Below are 23,318 nucleotides of genomic sequence, written 5' to 3' on the forward strand. Positions count from 1 at the left end.
GGACATGTTTTGAACACTTTGTGTGTTGTTTAATAGGTCTTGAACATATCTTATTTTCAATGATAGGTACTCACTTTTCACCCATGTGGAAATGTCATCTTGTTTAATAAGTGCTCTCCTTTGGCCCATATGGACATGTCTAGAGCATCTCGTGTTGTTTAATGGGTACTTTCTTTTGGCCCATGTGGACATGTCTTGAACATGTCTTATTTTAAATAATGGATACTACTTTTTGGCCCATGTGGACTTGCCTTGAGCATCTCGTGTTGTTTAAAGGGTACTCTCTTTTTGCCCATGTGAACATGTCTTGAACATGTCTTATTTTAAATAATGGATACTCCCTTTTGGCCCATATGGACATGTCTTGAACATCTCTTGTGTTGTTTAATAGATATCGTATATACTCATATATAAGCCCGTTTGCATATAAGCTGACCCCCCCCCCATTGAACAGGTATAAACACCAAAAATTGCATGACCTGCGTATAAGCCGCATATATGCATTTATTTAGGTAAACGTATTTTAACAAAGAGTACATGTATACTTATCTCGGACATGGCATGTATGATTATTAAAAAGAAATGGTACAAACTTGTTTGAAAAGTAATTTATTTAATTTTCTGTTTTATTATTGGTTCTGCCTATTTTAGATTTGTGAATAATTTGATTGAACGATGACAAGAATTGAGCAATCATGAGTTGCTGTAACACTACCTCTCTCTTTTGACTTGATTATTGTTTGTTTATGCATCATTGCATTGGACATTTTATATCAGTGCACCAGTAATTAAGTTTTTATTTTCCCTTGAAATTGTAAATACCTAGCTCATTAAAATTTGATCCCAGTATGACAACACAACAAATAACAGTATGATTTAATTCAGCGCATGCAATTAGGCTACTGAAAGTATTTACATAGTGGCGCCACTGCATGTACATTGTAGGTTTGAAAACACATGCTGAATGAAGTACATTCCGCTGAATGAAGTACATCCCTAAGAGTCGAATCATGGGCACCACTGCACTAAATTTTAATGATATCTCCTAAATACAATAATGAAGTTTCAGAAATAATCCTTTGAAAATTATCCTAATACCGTTAAAGCTGAGTTGTAGTTTGCTTTGATGTAAGCGACCTTACACATACATACCTGTCAACTCTCACACTGGGAGAGAAAAAAAGCTCCTGAATTTTGGGGTCACTCCACGCTTACCTCTCGATTTCATAATATCTCCTGAGTTTTGCAAAACAAGTCCCGATTGTTACATTATGTCTTCGATTTTAATTTCTCCTAAAAGAGAAAAGTCCTACATAAATAGATATATCGTATGCAATCCATGGAAGGCATGTTCTTACCGTGAGGCTGCCTGTTTATGTACCTTTGCTTCAACACAATTGGTAATCCTTTATTTCTCAATTGTTGGTGCTTGCTTAACAAACGGTAGTGTAGAACATGGTTTCTTTGAATCATGACTGACAGCCAGTCGTTTTCACAAAATAGTTGCACCGATAAGGATTAAGTTTTAATTGGTTGCACTGTCTTTCTTGTTTGTTTATTTAAGACTAACCTTTAGCTATTGTGCAGTATGGCCACAGCTGACCAAAATATGAAAATAGGGTATGTCCTGGGGGAAAATAAGGCGCATCACTGGGAGAAACCACGTGTCCTTTGCGAATTTCACCCATATTAAACTTGGAAGATGGATCAATATTTAGTGAAAACAAGGCTTTAAAAATGCCACGAAAGACCTCCAGAATTTAGGTAATTACACACCAATGCACTGATATTGTTGCTGGTCAAAATTCCCTCTTAACACAAGCAAATTTCAGGCTTTTAATGATTAACTGGCCTGTTCGTTATTGGAAAATGAAAGACAAATGCAGCAACTATCAACAAAGGAGACACCGAAACCTTATGCTTTAAATTGTGTGGAAAGTTTGCTGTTGTTCAGCCAAAACACAAAACTAACATAGACTGATGATGATCTTAGTTGATATATAATGAGAATTTTAGCCGTTATTATTACCACTCTTCATGAACATGTAAGTTATGCTGGTTATGTGCCTTGTACAAATAAACATGCCTACCTTTTCATAAATATTACCTCAGTTTGTACGATCACTTATATCATTGAAAATGAGTAACTCATGAGCATGTGATTCAGTGTAAATGAAACAGCTATTATTGGTGGAGGAAGAACTCGGGAAGACCCAAAAAGAACCACCGACCCACAAGAAGCTTTCTCATATACCCACATTGGCTGAATCCGAGACTCGAACCGGCACAGACAGAGGTGAGATGGCAGTGATCCATAACGGAGAGCGCTTTAGACCACTCGGCCACTCGGGGCCCCGTGATACTATGCATGCTTTGCACTGTTTAAGTACTGTTGAGTTCAGCCTGGTCTCCCAGGTAAATTCAACTGGTTCACAAATTTTGAAATCTGTATTTACCTTTATTTAATTTCGTGCTGGAGAAATCAGAAAATGTGCACATGCAAAATAATAACAAAATCAATCATAGTACTTGATAACAATTCATTAAGTGTCAGATCATAAAAATTTTTTTTTTAGATACATGTATCTTAGGACACAGCATAAAATTATTTTTTCATGTCCCAAGATTTACAGCCTTTACAGTAGTCAACAAAAAGACTTAAAAACTGTCAAGTTTAGACACTGGCCCACGGATAAGCCAACCTCCTTCTTCCAGGCCTTTAATTTTTCCTAAATTATTTGGCTTATACATGAGTATATACGGTACTCCCTTTTGGCCCATGTGGATATGTCTTGAATATATTATGTGTGTTTAATGGGTACTCTCCTTTGGCCCACATGGACATTTCTTGAACATCTCTTGTGTTGTTTTAATGGGTATGCTATTTTGGTCCATGTGGAGATGTCTTAAACATCTTGTCATGCTTAACAGGTCTGACAGTATAGTTTCCAGGCTTAGTGTTAGCTAGCAGCACAAAAAGGGACACAACTGATTATGTCACCATGTCTGGAGCTATTGCCAGCTTTATAAATGGCATGTCTAATTTCAATTTAGATAATGTTAGCCAGACATGCAGTGAATTATGTGTTAGATCTTCATGAATAGATCCACATAGCATTACTAGTCATTGCCTTTTTTATACATCTTTGGGCAGGTCCAATTTTAGAGCTGGGGCAAATTGAATATCACATTCCATTCTTTATACAAGTACCCTATATACTTGATTATAATTCATGTCCAAAAATGCAATCCATATAGACCCAAATCTTTGATTGCATAATATACCAGCCAGTCAGGGTCTACATATTTTGTTAGGAGTTATCTGTAAGAACCAGCAACACAGGCCATGACCCTCTGACACGCAAAGGAAGATCAGGGTCCGCAGTGTTTTATCGACAGATGGTTTCATGTAAGTCATTTGACTCATCAGGGCAAAAATAAGTGAGTCAAAATCCAAACCTATGAGTCTTATTCAAGCCAATGATCAGTTTTCAGTCGTTTTTAAAAAAATAATTATATTGTTTAAATACACAACGAAAATATTAGTTATATAATGTGACTAAAGCCAATAAGGCGATTCCCTTGCCAGAAGCATCTGAACATTCTGTATCTGTTAAAAATCATATTGATGGTTTCATGTCATCAGAAATAATCTGAGCTTGTGTGACAAGGCGTTTATTGTTGGCTATGTCAGTGCTTTCATCTGCCATTGCTGTCACAAATGACAAGTTTTGCACGTCACATACAAGACTATCCTCAACAACATTTGATAGGTTCTCCAGTAACTATGAACGGGTAGTAGCCGAGTCTTACTGATTGACAGAATTCTTCAAAGTACCAGTACCATCAATTTCTTCAGCCGCTAAGTCGTGTATTAAATTAAGAAGAGATTTGTGTTTTTAAAAAAAGGGATGTCTTATACACTCAGCCAGTGTACACACTTAAGTAGCACTTTCACTGCTATGTCTTATTTGGAAGAATGTTTTTGTAACCCTGCATTCAAATCTGCCTGGTGTTGTGGACCTTCAGTCAGCAGTTTGTGTTCTGGCAACCCAGCATGTCTTGCCAGTGTACTGTTCTGAAAGTTTTTGTTTTTTGCACATTTGGTAATGGAGTTTTTTTTTTTAGCCTCTATACATATATGGCAAAACATACACGCGTCTTCAATGTCAAATTCTTCACCTGACTAAAAATTTTTTGAAAACATAGCCAGCTGTGTTTTCAGCCATTGCTGCACAGAATACGTTTTTTATCTTATGAGTAACCATTACCTCATCTTTCGATGATGAAGGCGCCACTGGTTCAATAACAGTACTATTATCATTGGTTGGTCATAAACGTGGTACAAAAGATAATTTTGTTTGTCTGAGATCTATTTTAATTTTTTTGCCTTGGATGCCATTTTCAGTCGAATGCTATGGCTTCATTCCATAAATAACAGTTTCTCACGAGAATCACTTAAAAATCACGTGGTTTTGTTTTGGCCTTTTTCTTGGGTATGGTGATTATACGGTTCTAACATCCTGTTGCTACAAGTGATGCGACAGTTACAGGTCACGTAAGGTCAGCTCCATGCAGGCTCCACACTCAGTGGAAATCCTATGTATTATGATAACATTAGTGTAAGAAACTGATGTGCACATGTTTTCCCAGTTTGGGAGAGTTGTAATCTAGCCAGTAAAGTAGTTAGACCAAACCTTAATTTTGTGTTAATCAGTAAAACTTATTATTGTGGTGCATCAGTTTATGTACCAGCAACTATTTTTTGACCGAATCTTTGTTTTTTTATTAAACAGCAAAACATAACATTAGGGTGCGTCAATTTATGTACTGGCGATTATTTTTGTGCATCAGATTGGAAGAGTCTGCGTATATGACGCATGATGCATGGGTAGATAAAACACCGCTCTGTGTTGTTTGCAATTGGAAATGCAAGCAAATATATACATACTCTGCACATTTATTTTGAAATGCACCACATGTACTGTATGAACTATAGGTTGTACCCTGTCCCCCAGTGTTGAAGACTTTTGACTTAAAACCTAAGTTATGGTCAGATAAGGGCATTTTCTGGTTGTGACCAATGCTGGAAGATGACACAAATTAGTGGGTTAATACTTAGCATTCTCATACCCACCAGCCTCTAAGAGCAAAATGTTTTATAAAAATGTTGGCAAATATTTCTCATCGTGCACATAGAGAACTTGAACTGCATCAAGTCTGGTAACTTTTTTATATGCACAACTACGAGTAATTGTGTTGTTGTAATTGTAGTTGTTGTAGGGTTTAACACCATTTTTAAGCACAAGATAGGCTATACATGGCAGCCAGTATAACTGGTGGAGGAAGAGCCCCAGAAAACTCCGGGAAGAACCACCAACCCGTGAGAAGCTACTGGCAGGCTTGCTCATGCACCCACGTTAGCTGAGACTGAGAATCGAACCCACGCAGAGGTGAGGTGGCAGTGATCAGGAACAGTGAGTGCTTTAGACCACTAGGCCACTTGGCCCCCCCCCCCCCCCCCCCCGAGTCATTTTGCAGAATATGTAAAAGGTTTTGTTAGTATAATTTTATAAAATATTTACCAATTTTCATGTCAGTGTCATTTTACAAGTTTTAAATCAAATTTCATGCCAGTGTCATTGTACAGTTTAAATTGTGCCAAATACCAAGTTTCATGTCAATGTATCAGAAAAGACTTCAGAAAAAATAGCCTAAACAATTTTTTTTTACCAGTATATTAATATGTACAAAACTTTCATCCAGGTTTTAATTATCTCTGTCTTAGTTATGGAATTGTGCTGTAGAAAGGAAAATGTGAAAATATGGATCCTTGACCTTGAAGCTTGTACCCTAAAAGTGGTATGGAGGATGTTCACTAAGTTAATTGGCTATCTTGGGTATTTCAAATTGTGTGTAATTTTAGGAGTGGAAAAGAAATTGTGATTAATAAATAGATGAAACCTTGAATATTATGTGGACTCCATACTTTGCCAAAAAAAGAGGGTGTGGGGCAAAATTTGACATCACAACAGGAATATAACTACAACAAACAAGACTACACTTCAGAGTCCATACTAGAATGCACAGTACTGGATTCTTGATAATTTTTGAAACAAAGTGCTGAAAAATCAATCCAGTTGGTGAAAATCATACATTATATTTGCAAGCCTTCTGTTTTTGTATAAAATCTACCCCCTTTTACCCTCCACACCCCCAGACCTGTCCTTCATGGTCTACGAGGAATTTTGGGACATTACATATTTGTGCCTTCATGCTTAGCAATACAATACATTCTCCATATTTTCCATGAAAACTGTTGGCAAGTGAAGATAATATAGAGGTAATACTTGCTTCTTGAAGTGAAAGATGGTTTTGGTATGTAGACTGGTCATACTTGGCATGTAGACTGGTCATACTTGTTCAAGATTTCATCTGTTATGTAGGATAATGGCTGTTGGAGATACTGGGGGTTTGCCATAAAAACAATTTGTAAAAGTGTAACAAATTGTGCCTTGACTTGGGTAGTCATTGTACTGCACTACAATCTATGTAGAATTAATAATGTCTGAGTGGTATGAGTCCTGGTCTGGCCACACTTTTTTTTTTTCGACTAAAAATAATTTGATCATTGGTACATGAGAGAGAGAGAGAGAGAGAGATGCATCTGTGTATGCTCATCCATCTGCAAGTAGCACAGATGAAGATCTGTCATAGTAAAAATTTACACTGGCAGATCAGATTCCAGCTGTTTGTTTTACATTGTAAATAGAGTGACTGAGTAGGCACAGATTTTCCAATACAGTATGTGAGAGCAGATCTGGGCAAATGTTAATCCTAGTTTGATAAATACGGTAGCTGTCTATAATTGCAATTTAGATTAAGTGATTCAGCCCAAGCCATAGTCATAAATTATGTATTAGATCAGTGTGATACCTCTGCATTGCTGGTCTGTTAATTTCCATGTGTTATTTTACATTTCTAAATTTGGACTTAAAACATCCAGAGTGACCTCATCAAATGCAATAGGATTGGCTATTTTTATTTTCTTCCTTAATGTTGCATTTGGCACGTTTCTTTTACCATCTGTATGCATTTTCAGCCAGAGTTTTTTCTGAGCTGAGTTGTTCTGAACATCTTAAAATTCTCTATTGATTTTATGTTGTCCCCATTGGGGATTTTGAGATAAAACAAGTACAACTTCAGGTACAGTTAACGAAGGTTGCAAGTGGCTTATAAAATTCATAATGATAAATGTGACTTGCTGGGAGATTCCTGCTCTCATCCCCAGTGTCTCTGTGAAAATCCCTATTCATTGTATGGCAACATACTTGGCAAAATTTGATACCATCATTTCAAGAGCTTTTAGTTCTGTAAAAAAGAAAACCTTGTTTTTACAGAATGCTTCTCTCCAATTTGTTAAGCAGTTTTAGTCCTAATGTTTCTGTGAGATATCTCAGGCTTGAATTTAACTTTTTCAAGACATGCATATTTCACAAATAGAGAAAATACCAACTTGTAAAATCCTGTTTCTGCTGGCAGGTTTTTTGTGTGTTTTGAAACACTTTTATTAATCTATGCTATTTATAAATCATGTTGTTTTGTGTAAGAAGAAACTTGGATTTGTTTCTGTTAGTTTCAGTTGTAAGACATGATATACCAGAAGAGCTTATCATATGGCCATTTGTCTGTTGTCCAAGGTCATCTGTCCATCCATCCATTAGCACAAAGTTTTTTTTATATCACTAATGCTCCAGAACTGCCTGGAGGACTGCCATGAAATTTGAACCACACATTCATCACAGTGTCTAGTTGATCCTAAATGAATGTATGATATGATATATCAGAATGGGTTTTTGCTAAAAGACTTCATTTGAAACCTAGTTGGGCCTTAACAAAATGGTGCAAATCAGAAATCCAGTATGGCTACCAGTCATCTTAAAAATCATGTTTTTGCTACTCTTCCTCAACAGAAAGTCATGTTAACATGGGGAGTTAACCAGGAGACTTCCTATGGTGTTTAGTTTATCCTAAATGAAAATAGTGCTTAGATCATACATCTAATGTTACTTTAACAGTGGCCATTTTGAAAATCTTTTTATTACTACTGAAAATTTTTTTTGTCCTATTGATATGTCGGTGAAAATTTCACCGTAGTGCTTCAGATATCTGGTTGGTCTTAAAGGAAAAGAGTGCCTGTATGACCTTAAGTACAGCCTGCATTGCAATCATCATATCAATCTTCTCCCTGATGGATGGTCATATCAGCTTGGGGTTTTCACCAAAATACTTCTTATATATGTCTAAATGAAAATGGTGCTGATCTAAAATACAGTATGGCAGACATCTAGAAAATCTTATTGCTATTCCTCCTAAATGGTAAGACCTTTCGGAGTGGTGTTTTCATCAGAATTCTTATTTATGAATTCTAGTTGATCTTAAATGGAATATGTGTGGATCTGATATCCAGTATGGTCTCTGTGGCAGCCAGCTTGAAAATCATGTTATTGTTAATTGTCTAAGATGGAAAGTCAAATCAAAAGACTTCTTATAATGCCTTGTTGACTTTAACTCATAATGGAATTGATCTGATGTCAAATGTCTCTTCCCTGTTTAAATGAAAAGTCAATTTTAAAAAAATTGGGAATTTCATCAGAACAGTTTTTGTGTTGTCTAGCTGGTAATGAATGAAAATGATGCAAACTGACTGAAATTTGAAAATATTGTTATTTTACTTCTACCAAATGGATGTCTATATGAACATGGGGTTTTCACCAGTAGACTGCTTATAATACCTAGTTGATCCTAAATGAAAATACCACCAGTCATACCTCCAGTATGGCTGCCGTGATAGGTGTCTTAAAAATCTTGCTATCACTAAACCCCCAGATTGGATGGTAATATGGAAATGAGGTTTTTTTAACAAGAGACTTCTTATGGTGTTGGGATAATCTGAATAAAAAGGAGCCAGTCTGACATCCAGCACATCCAAGACAGCAGCTAGATGGAGACTTCTTGTGCTGTTGGGATAGCATGAATAAAAAGGAGCCAGTCTGACATCCAGCATGTCCAAGACAGCATCTAGATGGAGACTTTGGTGTTGGGATAGCCTGAATAAAAAGGAGCCAGTCTGACATCCAGCATGTCCAAGACAGTAGCTAGATATAGAATCTTGTTATTACTGTAGAAAATCAGAGATTGTTTCAACACTCAACAGTTAAAATTAAGAATTGGTCTTCTATTGAATTCCTGGAAGTTTGTTTCGCCCAGTAAATCATCAGTCCCATTGAGGGACTCATGTTTGGGATAATGAGGCTAATGTGTGATACAGATATCTGCCATTGGTGTCATACAAAAAATACTCATAAAGCAAGTCACCAGAGGAGATACAGAAATGGATTTGACCTGAATGAAGATAATATCAGAAAAATAATTCCATAGTGGTGAGAAAATGATCGGTGCAAAAGATATCATACTTGTCTTTGAAAATATAATGGTTTTGCCCACATCCACTGTGTATTATCAGTTTTATGTTTCAAAATGATTTATTTTGCTCAATTTATATTCATAAAGGAGTTGTATTAGAGTTTGCTGTATGTCATTGTAAAATGTAGCATTCACAAAAGATCCAAAAGCTCAAAGTCTCAATGTGCATTTTCTATAGTTAACTTGCATTTTGCATTAAATGTATGTGTTTGATTTAGTTATTATGCTTTACATGAGTAACACAATGTATAGCTGATACTGTTGGATTAAAGTGCCACAGAAATGTGACCATGGTAGCTATTTGGGCTGATCTAATGATAGGATTAGAATCCACACCGTTTTGGTGACAAGGCATATGTGTGTGTCTGTCTGTGTGTCTGTCCATAGATGTATGTGTAAAAAGCAAAAGGACAAGTTTTCCTTCCCTATATGTTAATACTGTCCATTTATTTATTTTCCAGTTGTGGGTCACTGCTTTGTGGACTCCTGCTTCCTGAAGCCAATTTTGTGTTTCCACTGTAAGTAAAAAAAAAACGTTTTGCTTTGGGATCAATATACAGGTGTTTTCTTCCCCATGTTATGACATGAATGCTTTTATCATGGTTTCTTGTCAAATTGATCTTTACATAACAATGGAATCCAACAAAAGAATGTTTTAGTGTTTTTGTTATCAGTAATACCATAAATGTTATTACGAAGCTGGTACTTTTCCATGTATAAAATAGACTAACATATGACTAGAATTTGTTCTCCCATTAGGAATTTGAACTAGAAGATTCCAGAACACAGGATCGCCCCTCGGACCTCAAATTCCTCCCATGGCTGAAATGTCTGCATTGTTTATGTCAATGAAGATTTGCCATGGCTTGTTTGGATAACAAGTAAATTTACTACATCTCTTGTGTGCATATTCTTCATAAATGTTTGGATTGTACCTCTTATTAATTTGTTTTCTTTTTTAATTTATGGTCTCTTAAGAGTTATTAACATTTGTGATATACAATTTGTGTTGCATTTTGTTCTTAGTTTTTCCCCCTTCATAGGGTTTTAAAGTTATTATAATCTGGTTGTACATTTTTCTAGATAGGGTAGGTATTTTATAAAATTTTCCCTGTCCTTGCATCAGTTGCGGTCTATGGACTCGTCTTGATTCGTCTTATCCGTTCATTACGGATCCTTGTAATTTACATTACCTATATTGTGAATTCTGCTATTTTTACATGCAGTAAAGCAGGTTGCACACCACATTTTACTTTTATACAACATGCCTGGTTAGCGAACACAGGTTCTTTTTCAGTGTTGGTTTTGGATAGCTTTCCTTGAGTTTTACCATTTACAGTAAAATAAAGAACTAGACTTGGAAGCTGAGACCCTTTTTGCGGGACTTACCCTTATAGTGGCTTCACAAGACCTGCTGTATCATCAACATCGATCCCACCCAGTAAGTCATTTAGATGGATTAAAGTGCCTTGTCCATGGACAGTGTCACCAGCTGGGTTGATCCTGTGGTAGTATTCAAAATACAACTTTACAGTCATGAGTTCAGCACTGTAACCATGGAGTCATGATGGATTCAACCTCAGTTAGTCAACTCCTATAACATGCAGGAGTTCCACCTGGTAACAACCAAACCACCATGGCTTCTACCTCAATTAGTCAACTCCTGTGACATGTAAGTGATTCCCCATGATCCCAGCTGAACATGACTATAGAGGGTCCCCATTATCCCAGATGAGCAGGACTGTAGAGGGTCCACATGATCCCAGATGAGTAGGACTATAGAATGTTCCCATGATCCCAGATGAGTAGGACTATTGAGTGTTCCCATGATCCCACATTAGCAGGACAGTAGAGGGTCCCCCATGATCAAAGAGTAAGAAGACAATAGAGGGTCCCAATGATCCCAGATTAGCGAGACTGTAGAGGTTTCCCATGATCCCCAGTAAGTAAAGACTGGTTAGGCAAAATAAATGTGTTTCTGGTCAGCCAATTATCCCTGTTTTCCTGGCTGATACCAGCACTCCCTACAAAGCAAATTCATGACTTCATGAACAATCATGAAATGTTCATGAATGTTCTTGAAATGTTCATGATCAGTTCATCATTTGAGTTCATGAACAAATATTCATGAAAGCTCCTCAACTAAGTTCATAAACACTTCAAGATTTTGATGAATCATGTACTTGAAGTTCATGAACACACTGATGAACTTTTGTGAATTATTATAATATCTTTAAAATTCCTGAAATGTCTTGAACATGGTTCATGAACAATTCAAGTACTTTGATGCACCACCAATATATCTCTTAAAAATGTATATGAAATTTCTATATCATTATATTCATAAAATGTTCATGAAAATTCATCATACAAAAAACTTCTCACAATATTGTTGAAATATAAGTAAAGGTGAATATTTTTCTTTTTTTTAAATGATATGATACTTGTGCAGAGCCCAAGCTTTCTAAGTTACTTTTCTCATTGTCCCTTGCCCATATTGAAGAAGTTGCATCGGTGATAAGATTCTGCTTGTCTGGACATGCATACATGCATAATGTTGTGCAATTATTCCAACGTCATTGCCATTATACAGTCGATAAGCATATATTCCAGTGTCATTGCCATTACACTATAGACAAGACATAGTCTAATGCCATTGCCATTACACTATGGACAAGGCATATATTCTAATGCCATTGCCAGTACACTATACACAAGGCATATGTTCTAATATCATTACCATTATATTTTGGACAAGGCATATATTCTAATGCCATTGTCATTATACCTTGAACATGGCATATATTCTAATGCCATTGCCATTATACTATAGACAAGGCATATATTCTAATGCCATTGTCATTATATCTTGGACATGGCATATATTCTAATGCCATTGCCATTATACCTTAGACATGGCATATATTCTAATGCCATTGTCATTATATCTTGGACATGGCATATATTCTAATGCCATTGCCATTTCACTATAGACAAGGCATATATTATAATGCCTTTGCCATTATACTATGGACATGGCATATATTCTAATGTCATTGCCATTACATTATAGACATGGCATATATTCTAATACTATTGCCCTTATACAATAGACAAGGCATATATTATAAAGCCATTGCCATTACACTATGGATAAGGCATATATTCTAATGTCATTGCCATTATACCTTGGACATGGCATATATTCTAATGCCACTGCCATTACAATATGGACAAGGCATATATTCTAAAACTTGTTCATACCACCTGCTTTCTTTCCAGACATGGTATATTTTACTTCTCACTAGGGGGGAAAGGATAGAAGTCAATCATGTATTGATATGATTCACAATACACAGCCTACAATGTGATACATTATCGATATACATATAAACTTGATGGTCTTGTCATCTTTAGAAGGCCTGTCATTGTTGGGGTGGGGCCATTTTTTGTGTTGACATGTTGCTCATATTTTTAATATGCATATTATAGACAGACGAAGACTTATCACATGTTCATAAGCCATTCTCATCTTTGACAAGATGAGAAAAACACTTCCAAACAGACTACCAGTTAGATGTCAGTGATTTTCATTCAGCATTTTAGGCCATTTCAAGCTGCTCAGTTTGATTAGGTACAGAGTTTATCAGGTCACCACATCATGCAATTTGCACTGCATGAATGCTTTTTAAATATTTTGTTACCAGCTTCATGGCGTCAGTTAAATTTTGGAAGGCATTACAGCATTCCGTTCAAAACAGAAGAAATAGTGCAATTTCCTTGCACAAGGAAATCCTTGTCTTAATTTAAAAAATCATTTTACTTGAATTGATTGATCAGAATGTATGACTGTGGGTTTTAAGAAAACAAACTGAAGCACATTATTACTGTATATCAGTTTTTCTTTTTTAAAATGTAAATTTTTTACAGAATTGAAATGCACAAATACTATGAAGAGAAAACTTATATTTGATTTACATAAATTAAAATTATTGCTTAATGTTCAAGTGGCAATTTGTAAATCCCACTCCCTGGGACACATATACATTTTCAAACATTTTTCACGAAATCAAGGTGCAGTACATAGCATGGTGTGCAGTTATGGACTCAACTTTTGCATTATAATAATGATAAAATTGTGAGCCTTTGCCTCATTACACCAGTGGGTCTTGATATCAGTGTATATGGCTAAGTCAGACTCTCATTTTATATCTTTCTTGCATTTTTTGAAAACAAGGGCTGTCTGCCCTAATGACTTGCTGTCATCCCCATGGGGGTTGAATCAATAGTAACTGTCTGGAATATGGGTTAGTGAAGCATCAGCTGAAGCTGACATGGTTGCAGCAGCTGCAGAAAATGATTCAGCCAATGAATAATGATGTATTTGGTGTTAGTTTTTCAGGCAAACGGTATAGTACAGTCTAGCAATATATATGTAACTCTGAAGATGAATCCATTAGTAATGAAGTAGTTTCACTTTTTACACCTAAACCATGACCTATTACCTCAGTATGCTATTCATTGTAACTGGATTTTAAATTGTTGTATTTTTATTATTACCCCACCCCCCATTTAAATACTTCTGATGTGCACAAGATGTAGCTTTTGTGTTGAATAAAAACATATAACACATGAACGCAGGCACAGAAGGACAATTCATTGTAACAGTGTGGTGACTAAGCCACACAGCCAAACTTCATGAACATTTAGGAAATTGGATGATGACAATGAGGCCATCACACTGCCACAATATAACTTTATCAGGTGGTTCAGTGAATAGAATAATGACAATGAAGCCAACACACTGCCACAATATAACTTTATCAGGTAGTTCATTGAGTAGAATGATGATAATGAGACCATCACACTGCCACAATATAACTTTATCAGGTGGTTCATTGAATAGAATGATGATAATGAGGCCATCACACTGCCACAATATAACTTTATCAGGTGGTTCATTGAATAGAATGATGACATTGAGGCCATCACACTGCCAAAATATAACTTTATCAGGTGGTTCATTGAATAGAATGATGACATTGAGGCCATCACACTGCCAAAATATAACTTTATCAGGTGGTTCATTGAACAGAATGATGATAATGAGGCCATCACACTGCCACAATATAACTTTATCAGGTGGTTCAGCAAATGGAATGATGACAATGAGGCCAACACACTGCCACAATATAACTTTATCAGGTGGTTCAGCGAATAGAATGATGACATTAAGGCCATCACACTGCCACAAGATAATTCTGTCAGGTGGTTTAGGAAATTGGATGATGACATTGGGTCCAGCACAATGCCACATAATAACTCTATCAGATGGTTCAGGGAATAGAATGATGACAAGAGTCAGTCAAAACACCATGTCACATTTGCTCAGCCCCAGTTCGTAAGTCATGTATAAACTACGGTATTATTACAAGCCATGTTTGATGTCTGAACATTGCCACAGGCTAGAGTTAATCTCATACGCAAGGTTACCATGAGCAGAGAGAAGATCCGGCATCTTGAATTGCCACAGGCATTAGATAGCATGACTTCCCACCTATGTGTTACAGCTTTGTCTTAAGATCAGAGGAACCCGCGAGGCATCAGACTTGCATACCCATCCATATCAGCCTGGGTCCCATGCCTAGGTGTGTCCTTGGGCAAAGGCTGTTGGTTGCAATTTCGTGCCAGGATATTGTCAATAATGTGTTTTTTAAAGCACCATTAAAACCAACAAAGACAAAGCATTACACCATCAACTGACAATTAATTGGATAAAAAGTCTAACTTCTGGATTGTTGTGATTGTATCTCCATTACATATAAACAATTCCACCTTCATTGCTCTGTGTGTGTGTTAATCACTTTCACTGGTCATCACAGTTTGGAGTCCTCACAGTATATGGATAGGGATTGGACTGAGTTTCCAATCTCCCCCATCTATCATCACATCCTATGCAGGAATGGGAGTTGGCCCACAGAGTTCAGGCAAGGGAAGAGGATTGGATTGGTATTTCCCCATCCTAATTATCCATGTGAAGTCTGATGGGATATGGGGCCTTCCACCTCAAGAAAATGGATCCCTTATGCCTGCATTGACTATTGGACTACTGGGAATTCTGATTCTCTGATATTTTAACAACTGGCTGATCCACAATGCTGATTCAGTCACTCCACTAGGATCTGTTCCATAGTTTACAGCAGCTATATTGGGTCTTTTACCAAACCTGGAGAAGTGAGAGATAATTTTATCTCATGACTTATTTTCCATGGGGATGAAGTTACTCACAAATCAGAACTTAGTACAGGTCCCATGGAATTAGATAGGATGAATCCTGATGCTTCTAGAGGTGATACAACCAAAGACATAATTGTCTGCTCACCTTTACCTCTCCCTGCTAGGAAATGCCACTGCAGACCTGGTCTTATTAGGACATCTTCATATGCACCCATCATAGTCTCTCCTTCTTGCAAAGAGGAATCCAAACAAAGATTCTCTTTGATCTCTAACTCCAGTAGGTCCAGATCTTCATCACCACCTTCAATGGTGGATCAGTCTAAATAGATTCCTGATTGGGATCCCCATGATGCACCCAGCCTCCACTCATATCTGTTCGTTGATGTGTCCGTGTCAGATTCTGGTTGTCGCACTCATTCAGAAATGAAAGCTGTATTTCTAGCTTTGCAGGAGCACATTGACAGAGTAAGGGGTTGATGTATTATGGTTTTATTTGACAACATGTCCATCATAGCATACCTCTGACACCAAGGAAGCCCACATGCTCCTATTTTTGCCTGGAGATTTGGAACCTCCTCAGCAGGGCCACCTCATAGAACATCACCCTCTGAGTTTGCCACATTCTGTGAATAAGAATATAATAGCAGAAAGGACAAACTAAACATTCTTCATGGAATGATCTCTACAGCAGTATTTAACAAACTCTTTTTTTACACCCTGGGGAAAACTTCTGGTAGATTGAAACTTAAAAAGCCCATGAGGCTTGATGACATCACTGCCTCATGGGACTATTTAGATTACTCTTGCTTGGGGGACATCATGGGGCAGCATTTTGGTGACCACATATTACTTTCTCTTCCTAGTTCTGCTCTTAGCACAACAGACAGAGCACATGCATTTTTCCTCAGTGACCCATGGTGGCAGCACAACATATGACTGAAACATCTAGTAAAGTGGAGCACTCCCTCGTATGGAGAGTACATTCCATTTTTATCTGTTTTTGATTAGCTTTAACTGATTAGCCAACACACCTGACTGGCAAATTCACCAGAGTGATGGGTTATGCATTACTGCTATTAAAATGTATCTTGTGGTGGGTTGGGGTCAGGTGTGGACGTAAAACTAATTTTAATAATGTAATACTCATCCGTCATTATTGCCGAATGCCCTTCCTTTACCCAACTGTGATGTCATTTCGTAATCATCATCTATAAAAAAAGATAACTGTTTTATGCATGGGCATGCAGTATGCACAATTGGATGAATCTTATTGACAGTTCTACATTCTGCAGGAGAAAGCATTCATATAAAATGGATTAGGGTTTTTGATATGAAAATGAGTAAACTATACAACAGCATGGGTAAGTATGAGTGTTCAACAATAGGGGAAGGTACACTGCAACACATGATTGTGTTCAACAATAGGGGAAGGTACATTGAAACACATGATTTATTGAAGTCAATTTTCCTTTACAAGCCTAAAAAGTTGAGTGATTTATTTTTTTATTTATTGTAGGCTGCAAAGAAACTGTTGTATTGGAACAATATCCAGCAGATTTCTTAATATGGAGAATACGTTGTTATTTATATGAAAATTAGGTATATAGAATTGCTGTAGTGGTCACATTAGCAACAGCTTGAGGCTGGATTTAACAAAATTAGAATACCATACATTAAGCTGTGTTTAAAGTACGTATATTGAAAATGTTATAGATTTTGATTAGCAGATGGATAATGTGCTATTCAGTCTACTTTAATTCAAGCAAACAGAATAGACCCAGATTTTCTGTTGCATTATACACAGAATAGACCCATATTTGATGTTGCCTTATACATAGAATAGACCCAGATTTGCTGTTGCATTATACATAGAATAGATCCAGATTTGCTGTTGCATTATACACAGAATAGACCCAGATCTTCTGTTGCATTATACATATATTAGACCCAGATCTGATATTGCATTATACAAAGAATCAATCCAGATTTGCACAGAATCGACCTACATTTGCTGTTGCATTATGCACAGAATAGACCCATATTTTATGTTGCATTATACACAGAATAGACCCAGATCTACTATTGCATTATATACAGAATAGACCCAGATATGCTGTTGCATTAATCACAGAATAGACCTAGACTTTCTGTTGCATTATACACATAATATACCCAGATCTGCTATTGCATTATACACAGAATAGACCCAGACCTGCTGTAGCATTATACAATGACCCAAATTTGCTGTTGCATTAATCACAGAATAGACCCGAATCTGCTGCTGTATTATACATAGAACACAACCAAATCTGCTGTTGCATTAATCACAGAACAGACCTTAATCTGCTGTTGTATTATACATAGAATAGACCCAAATTTGCTGTTGCATTAATCATAGAATAGACCCTAATCTGCTGTTGTATTATACATAGAATAGACCCAAATCTGCTGTTGCATTAATCACAGAATAGACCTTAATCTGCTATTGTATTATACATAGAATAGACCCAAATCTGCTGTTGTATTATACATAGAATAGACTCAAATCTGCTGTTGTATTATACATAGAATAGACCCAAATCTGCTGTTGTATTATACATAGAATAGACCCAAATCTGCTGTTGCATTAATCACAGAATAGACCCTAATCTGCTGTTGCATTAATCACAGAATAGACCCTAATCTGCTGTTGTATTATAAACAAAATAGACCCAAATCTGCTGTTGTATTATACATAGAATAGACCCAGATTTGATGTTGCATTAATCAAGAATAGACCCAAATCTGCTGTTGTATTAATCACAGAATAGACCCTAATCTGCTGTTGTACTATACATAGAATAGACCCAAATCTGCTGTTGTATTATACACAGAATAGACCCAAATCAGCTGTTGCATTAATCACAGAATAGACCTTAATCTGCTGCTGTATTAATCACAGAATAGACCTTAATCTGCCGTTGTATTAATCACAGAATAGACCCAAATCTGCTGTTGCATTAATCACAGAATAGACCTTAATCTGCTGTTGTATTAATCATTGAATAGACCTTAATCTGATGTTGTTTTAATCACAGAATAGACCTTAATCGGCTGTTGTATTATACATAGAATAGACCCAAATTTGCTGTTGCATTAGTCACAGAATAGACCCGAATCTGCTGTTGTATTAATCACAGAATAGACCCTAATCTGTTGTTGTATTATACATAGAATAGACCCAAATTTGCTGTTGCATTAATCACAGAATAGACCTTAATCTGCTGTCGTATTAATCACAGAATAGACCTTAATCTGCTGTTGTATTCTACATAGAATAGACCCAAATTTGCTGTTGCATTAGTCACAGAATAGACACAAATCTGCTGTTGCATTAATCACAGAACAGACCTTAATCTGCTGTTGTATTAATCATAGAATAGACCTTAATCTGCTGTTGTATTAATCATAGAATAGACCTTAATCTGCTGTTGTATTAATCATAGAATAGACCTTAATCTGATGTTGTATTAATCATAGAATAGACCTTAATCTGATGTTGTATTAATCATAGAATAGACCTTAATCTGCTGTTGCATTAATCACAGAATAGACCTTAATCTGATGTTGTATTAATCACAGAATAGACCTTAATCTGATGTTGTATTATACACAGAATAGACCCAAATCTGCTGTTGCATTAATCATAGAATAGACCCAAATATGCTGTTGCATTAATCACAGAATAGACCCAGATCAGCTGTTGTATTAATCATAGAATAGACCTTAATCTGCTGTTGTATTATACACAGAATAAACCCAAATTTGCTGTTGCATTAATCACAGAATAGACCCAAATCTGCTGTTGTATTAATCACAGAATAGACCTTAATCTACTGTTGTATTATACACAGAATAGACCCAAATCTGCTGTTGCATTAATCACAGAATAGACCCAGATCAGCTGTTGTGTTTTACATAAATGAACATGGTATAATATACTGATGAGCCTTCAGCAGTCAGATGAAGAACTATTATATATACTGACATAGTTGAGTCCTGCTGCAAATGGTATCGACCTTGATCTGCCATTGTATAATGCATCTGCAGATCAGGGTCACTATTGTTTGTTCTAATGACTACTTCTGACAAGTTGCATAGACCGAGATCTGCAATATGTTGTGGCAGATTGGGTTCTGTGCAGTTTGTGGTTGGATCCAACCTGTGTACAAGTATTTACCATATTAAAAGACACAAAGTGATCTCATGTTGAAGTAAAAACAGATTTTACTTGTGGATTTCCAGCATACAGGCAGTTCCCTGGGCAATTCTCTTGATCAAAGCCAATTAGATTCTTACTTTGACCATAAAATCAAATTCTGGGAAAAGCATTTTTGCCAAAATCACATTAGGTTAACTTCCCTACCAGGCATTATGTAAATTTTTTAAATCATTCACTTTCATCTTCTTCATTTGTGTCTCTCAACTATTAAAGTAATTTCCATTTAGAAGAAGTATCTAAAATAGTTCCAAAAAGTTACTTTTGCCAGATGATGTTGTTGTCCTTTGTACCCCAAGGAAATGAAAATCGTGCATTTGTGGTACCACTTTGAATCTCTTCTTTACTGTTTATCAATTTATAAATGTAACACGTGTGATTTAGTTCATGGTTTCTAATTCAGTTTGATCTGGTGGCTTTTGTGGTTAGAGAGTGTGCCTCAGATGTGGGAGGTCCTGGGTTTGAACCCCAGCCGAGTCATACCAAAAACGTGTAAGAATAGCACTAACAGCTGCCTTGCTAGGCACTCAACATTAGGAGGTTAGTGTTAGGGCAGGTTGGCCTGGTGTCAGGATAATATGACTGGGTGGGACATCATGCTACATGTCTGTGGCATGATGCCCCAGTGCTAGACATCACTTTAAACTGCCACAGTGCAGACATTGTAGCAATATGACAGATCACCCTTCTACCCACACACTAATTTATTTTGACTTATGAATATGTGATTTATACAATAAGACTTGTCTTGGATATGTGCAAGATGGAGAAACTTGTGCATGCAGTAATAATGAACAGTTTTACCTTTCCTTTGGTGCTGTTAAATGTTTCCGTGTCGTTGAAATGTTAGAGATGTTAGAACGATTTTGCATTCTTCAGGGCAGGTCCTTTGGTGGATAAGTTGATGGGGATTATCTAAACTTCAGTGTGGAGCAGCAAGCAATGGCTTTATTGGTTGCCCAGGCTGGTTTAATGTTGTTTTGTTATTATAACTCAAATTACTTGACTGCATTTTCTTTATTAATCTGGTACCAATTTTCATGGTTTGCAGAATTTTCATAGGTTAAAGAAGGAGTCCTGTTATTGCTGGATCTTTAAAATTTGTGGTTTATGGTAAATTCAAAGATACCTTACAGTAGTGCATTTGTTGTTGTTGTTGTAGGGTTTAGCGCCATTTTTCAGCACAAGATAGGCTATACATGGCGGCCAGTATAATTGGTGGAGGAAGAACCCTGGAAAACCCCGGGAAGAACCACCCACCCAGGAGAATAGTGCATTTGTGATATCCATATTGAAGAAATAATGGGAACATGGTTGGAAAGAAGTTATTTTATGCCTCTTAGCTTGTCTCACATTTATACCTGTACATCTTTTGTTGAATTGTACAAAGAGTAAGAGATTGCAAAGATTGTTTGTAAATAAAGACCTAATAAAAAATATCTGAATAAATTTATTCTGATAGAAGCATAGAAGACATGACTAGAAGCTTTATGTCTTTCAAAGGATAAGATAGATAATTTCTCAGGTAGACATCTCATCCAAATTGAGTTTGGGGGACTTTTTCAGTGCCATAAATTGTCAGTTACAAGCAAAATTTGAAAATGTATGCATTTTTTAACTTTATTTGTTGCAAAATCTTTTTTGGTTGATTTGAACTGTTAAAAAAACAATTCTGAAATGGCATAGAGATGTGAATATGTGCACACGGTTCTTCAATTTACTGAGAGAAATTTGACTATCTCAAACTGTTTTAATGGAGTATGAAAGGGGTTTTGGACACAAAAATTGAAAATCTTGATACTCCTCATATTATTGCAGAGCTGCACTAGCTTGATTAGTAGAGTGTATGACTTGTAATCCAGGGTTGCAGGTTCAGTACTCATGTCGGCCTGGGTCAGCCACTGCCTATGCGTGTTTTTGGACAAGGCACTTAACTCTCACTTTCCTGGCATTATATTGCCAGAAGTGTGTTTAAAGTGGCTGTTAAAACCCCAAAAACAAAAAATTATAATATTATCATGACTGCATGGTTTTCAAATCAATACTTGTCCAAATTTAATCATATATCAACAGAGCAATTCCTGTCACCGACATACTGTTGACCATCCTTTTTATTTATATATATGGATCATATTATCATCATGCAGTCAATAACATTATCAACGTCAAAATGTATACATATATACATATATCACCTAAGATGATGCAACATGATCACATGATGCTGCTCACAGCGTTTGCAGTATTTGCCTACAGTGTATATTGTCTGACCTTGAAACAGTCAGGTAGCTCAGATATGTGATGTACTAGACATCTGATGCACCTGAGTTTCATGGATGACCTTTCAATGTCCCCTGCTTCCTTAATCACATTTGTGATACTGTATTATCAGAAATTGAGATTGATGCCCATATTTGCTATGTGGAAGTGGTCACGGCATGTTGTACCACATACTGACAAGCCTACTGTCCTGTGTAGAGATAGATAATGTATTGGTTGGAGACTTCAATGGTAATTTTCCATCGCAGCTAATCTGAATGGGAACAGTACATTTTATTATTGTACCTTAATGAAATATTGAGAGCTTTTTCCTAGCATTGTCAATTCTAGTCTAATTCCCACTTGCCGATTGAATTCATAATCATGAATAATCATGATTACCTTAAAATAATACCATACAAGTATGGCTGAGGCAGCACAGCAATATCACTTCAGTTCTACAAATTGAAGACTAAAACCTTGAGTCTTACTTCACTAGATGAATTACTTCTGTTAGCCCTGCTCCCCCATCAAATGCTCAAGTTGTCATTTGCCATACTGGTGTGCAATACTGCCACACAGATCCAGACTGGTATTTGCTTGATTGACTTAATCCATGACTCCCAATATTAAGGATTAAGGTATAATTTTACAGGCAGAGGGTTCATTTATTTCAAATGGAAATTTTGGCTGCCACTGATATTCCATGCCCATTTATACTGCATCAGAAATACTCTGCCAGACCATATGATGCTAGCTGACCTTCACTGATGCCAGATGACCTTTCATTGATTCTAGATGGAGTTTCTCACTCATAAGTTCAGTTTTCTTTATGTCTTACATCAATTGGAAAATTGAGGTTGCCACAAGAATCAAATTAATAGAATCAGCACATAAGGAGGAAATAAATAATTCATTTGAAACCTCATATAAAAGATTTTCTGAATTTAATAATTCTAATGGTGGCCATGGAATTTAAATGGAATATGAATGGATTACAGTTTAAAAAGAGCTTTTAAAGAACAGATAAAACTCTCCTTCACAAACAGATGTAGTTTTTCGTTTATACTGGTAAAAT

At 36.4% G+C, this 23,318-nt stretch overlaps 1 protein-coding gene across 1 annotated transcript in view; it reads left to right on the plus strand.

Moving 5' to 3' along the window:
* The window catches only part of LOC149806925 (phosphatidylinositol 3-kinase regulatory subunit alpha-like), a 393,140-nt gene that overhangs the window by 130,269 nt on the left and 239,553 nt on the right, over nt 1-23,318 (plus strand). Inside the window, exon 4 of the mRNA XM_089959790.1 lies at nt 9,948-10,004. Within this exon, the coding sequence (XP_089815916.1) occupies nt 9,948-10,004 (57 nt within the window). The remainder of the gene's footprint in view (nt 1-9,947; nt 10,005-23,318) is intronic.

This window comes from Sinohyriopsis cumingii, chromosome 1 (genome assembly GCF_028554795.1).
Source record: "Sinohyriopsis cumingii isolate HCF-2022 chromosome 1, ASM2855479v2, whole genome shotgun sequence".
NCBI lineage: Eukaryota > Metazoa > Mollusca > Bivalvia > Unionida > Unionidae > Sinohyriopsis > Sinohyriopsis cumingii.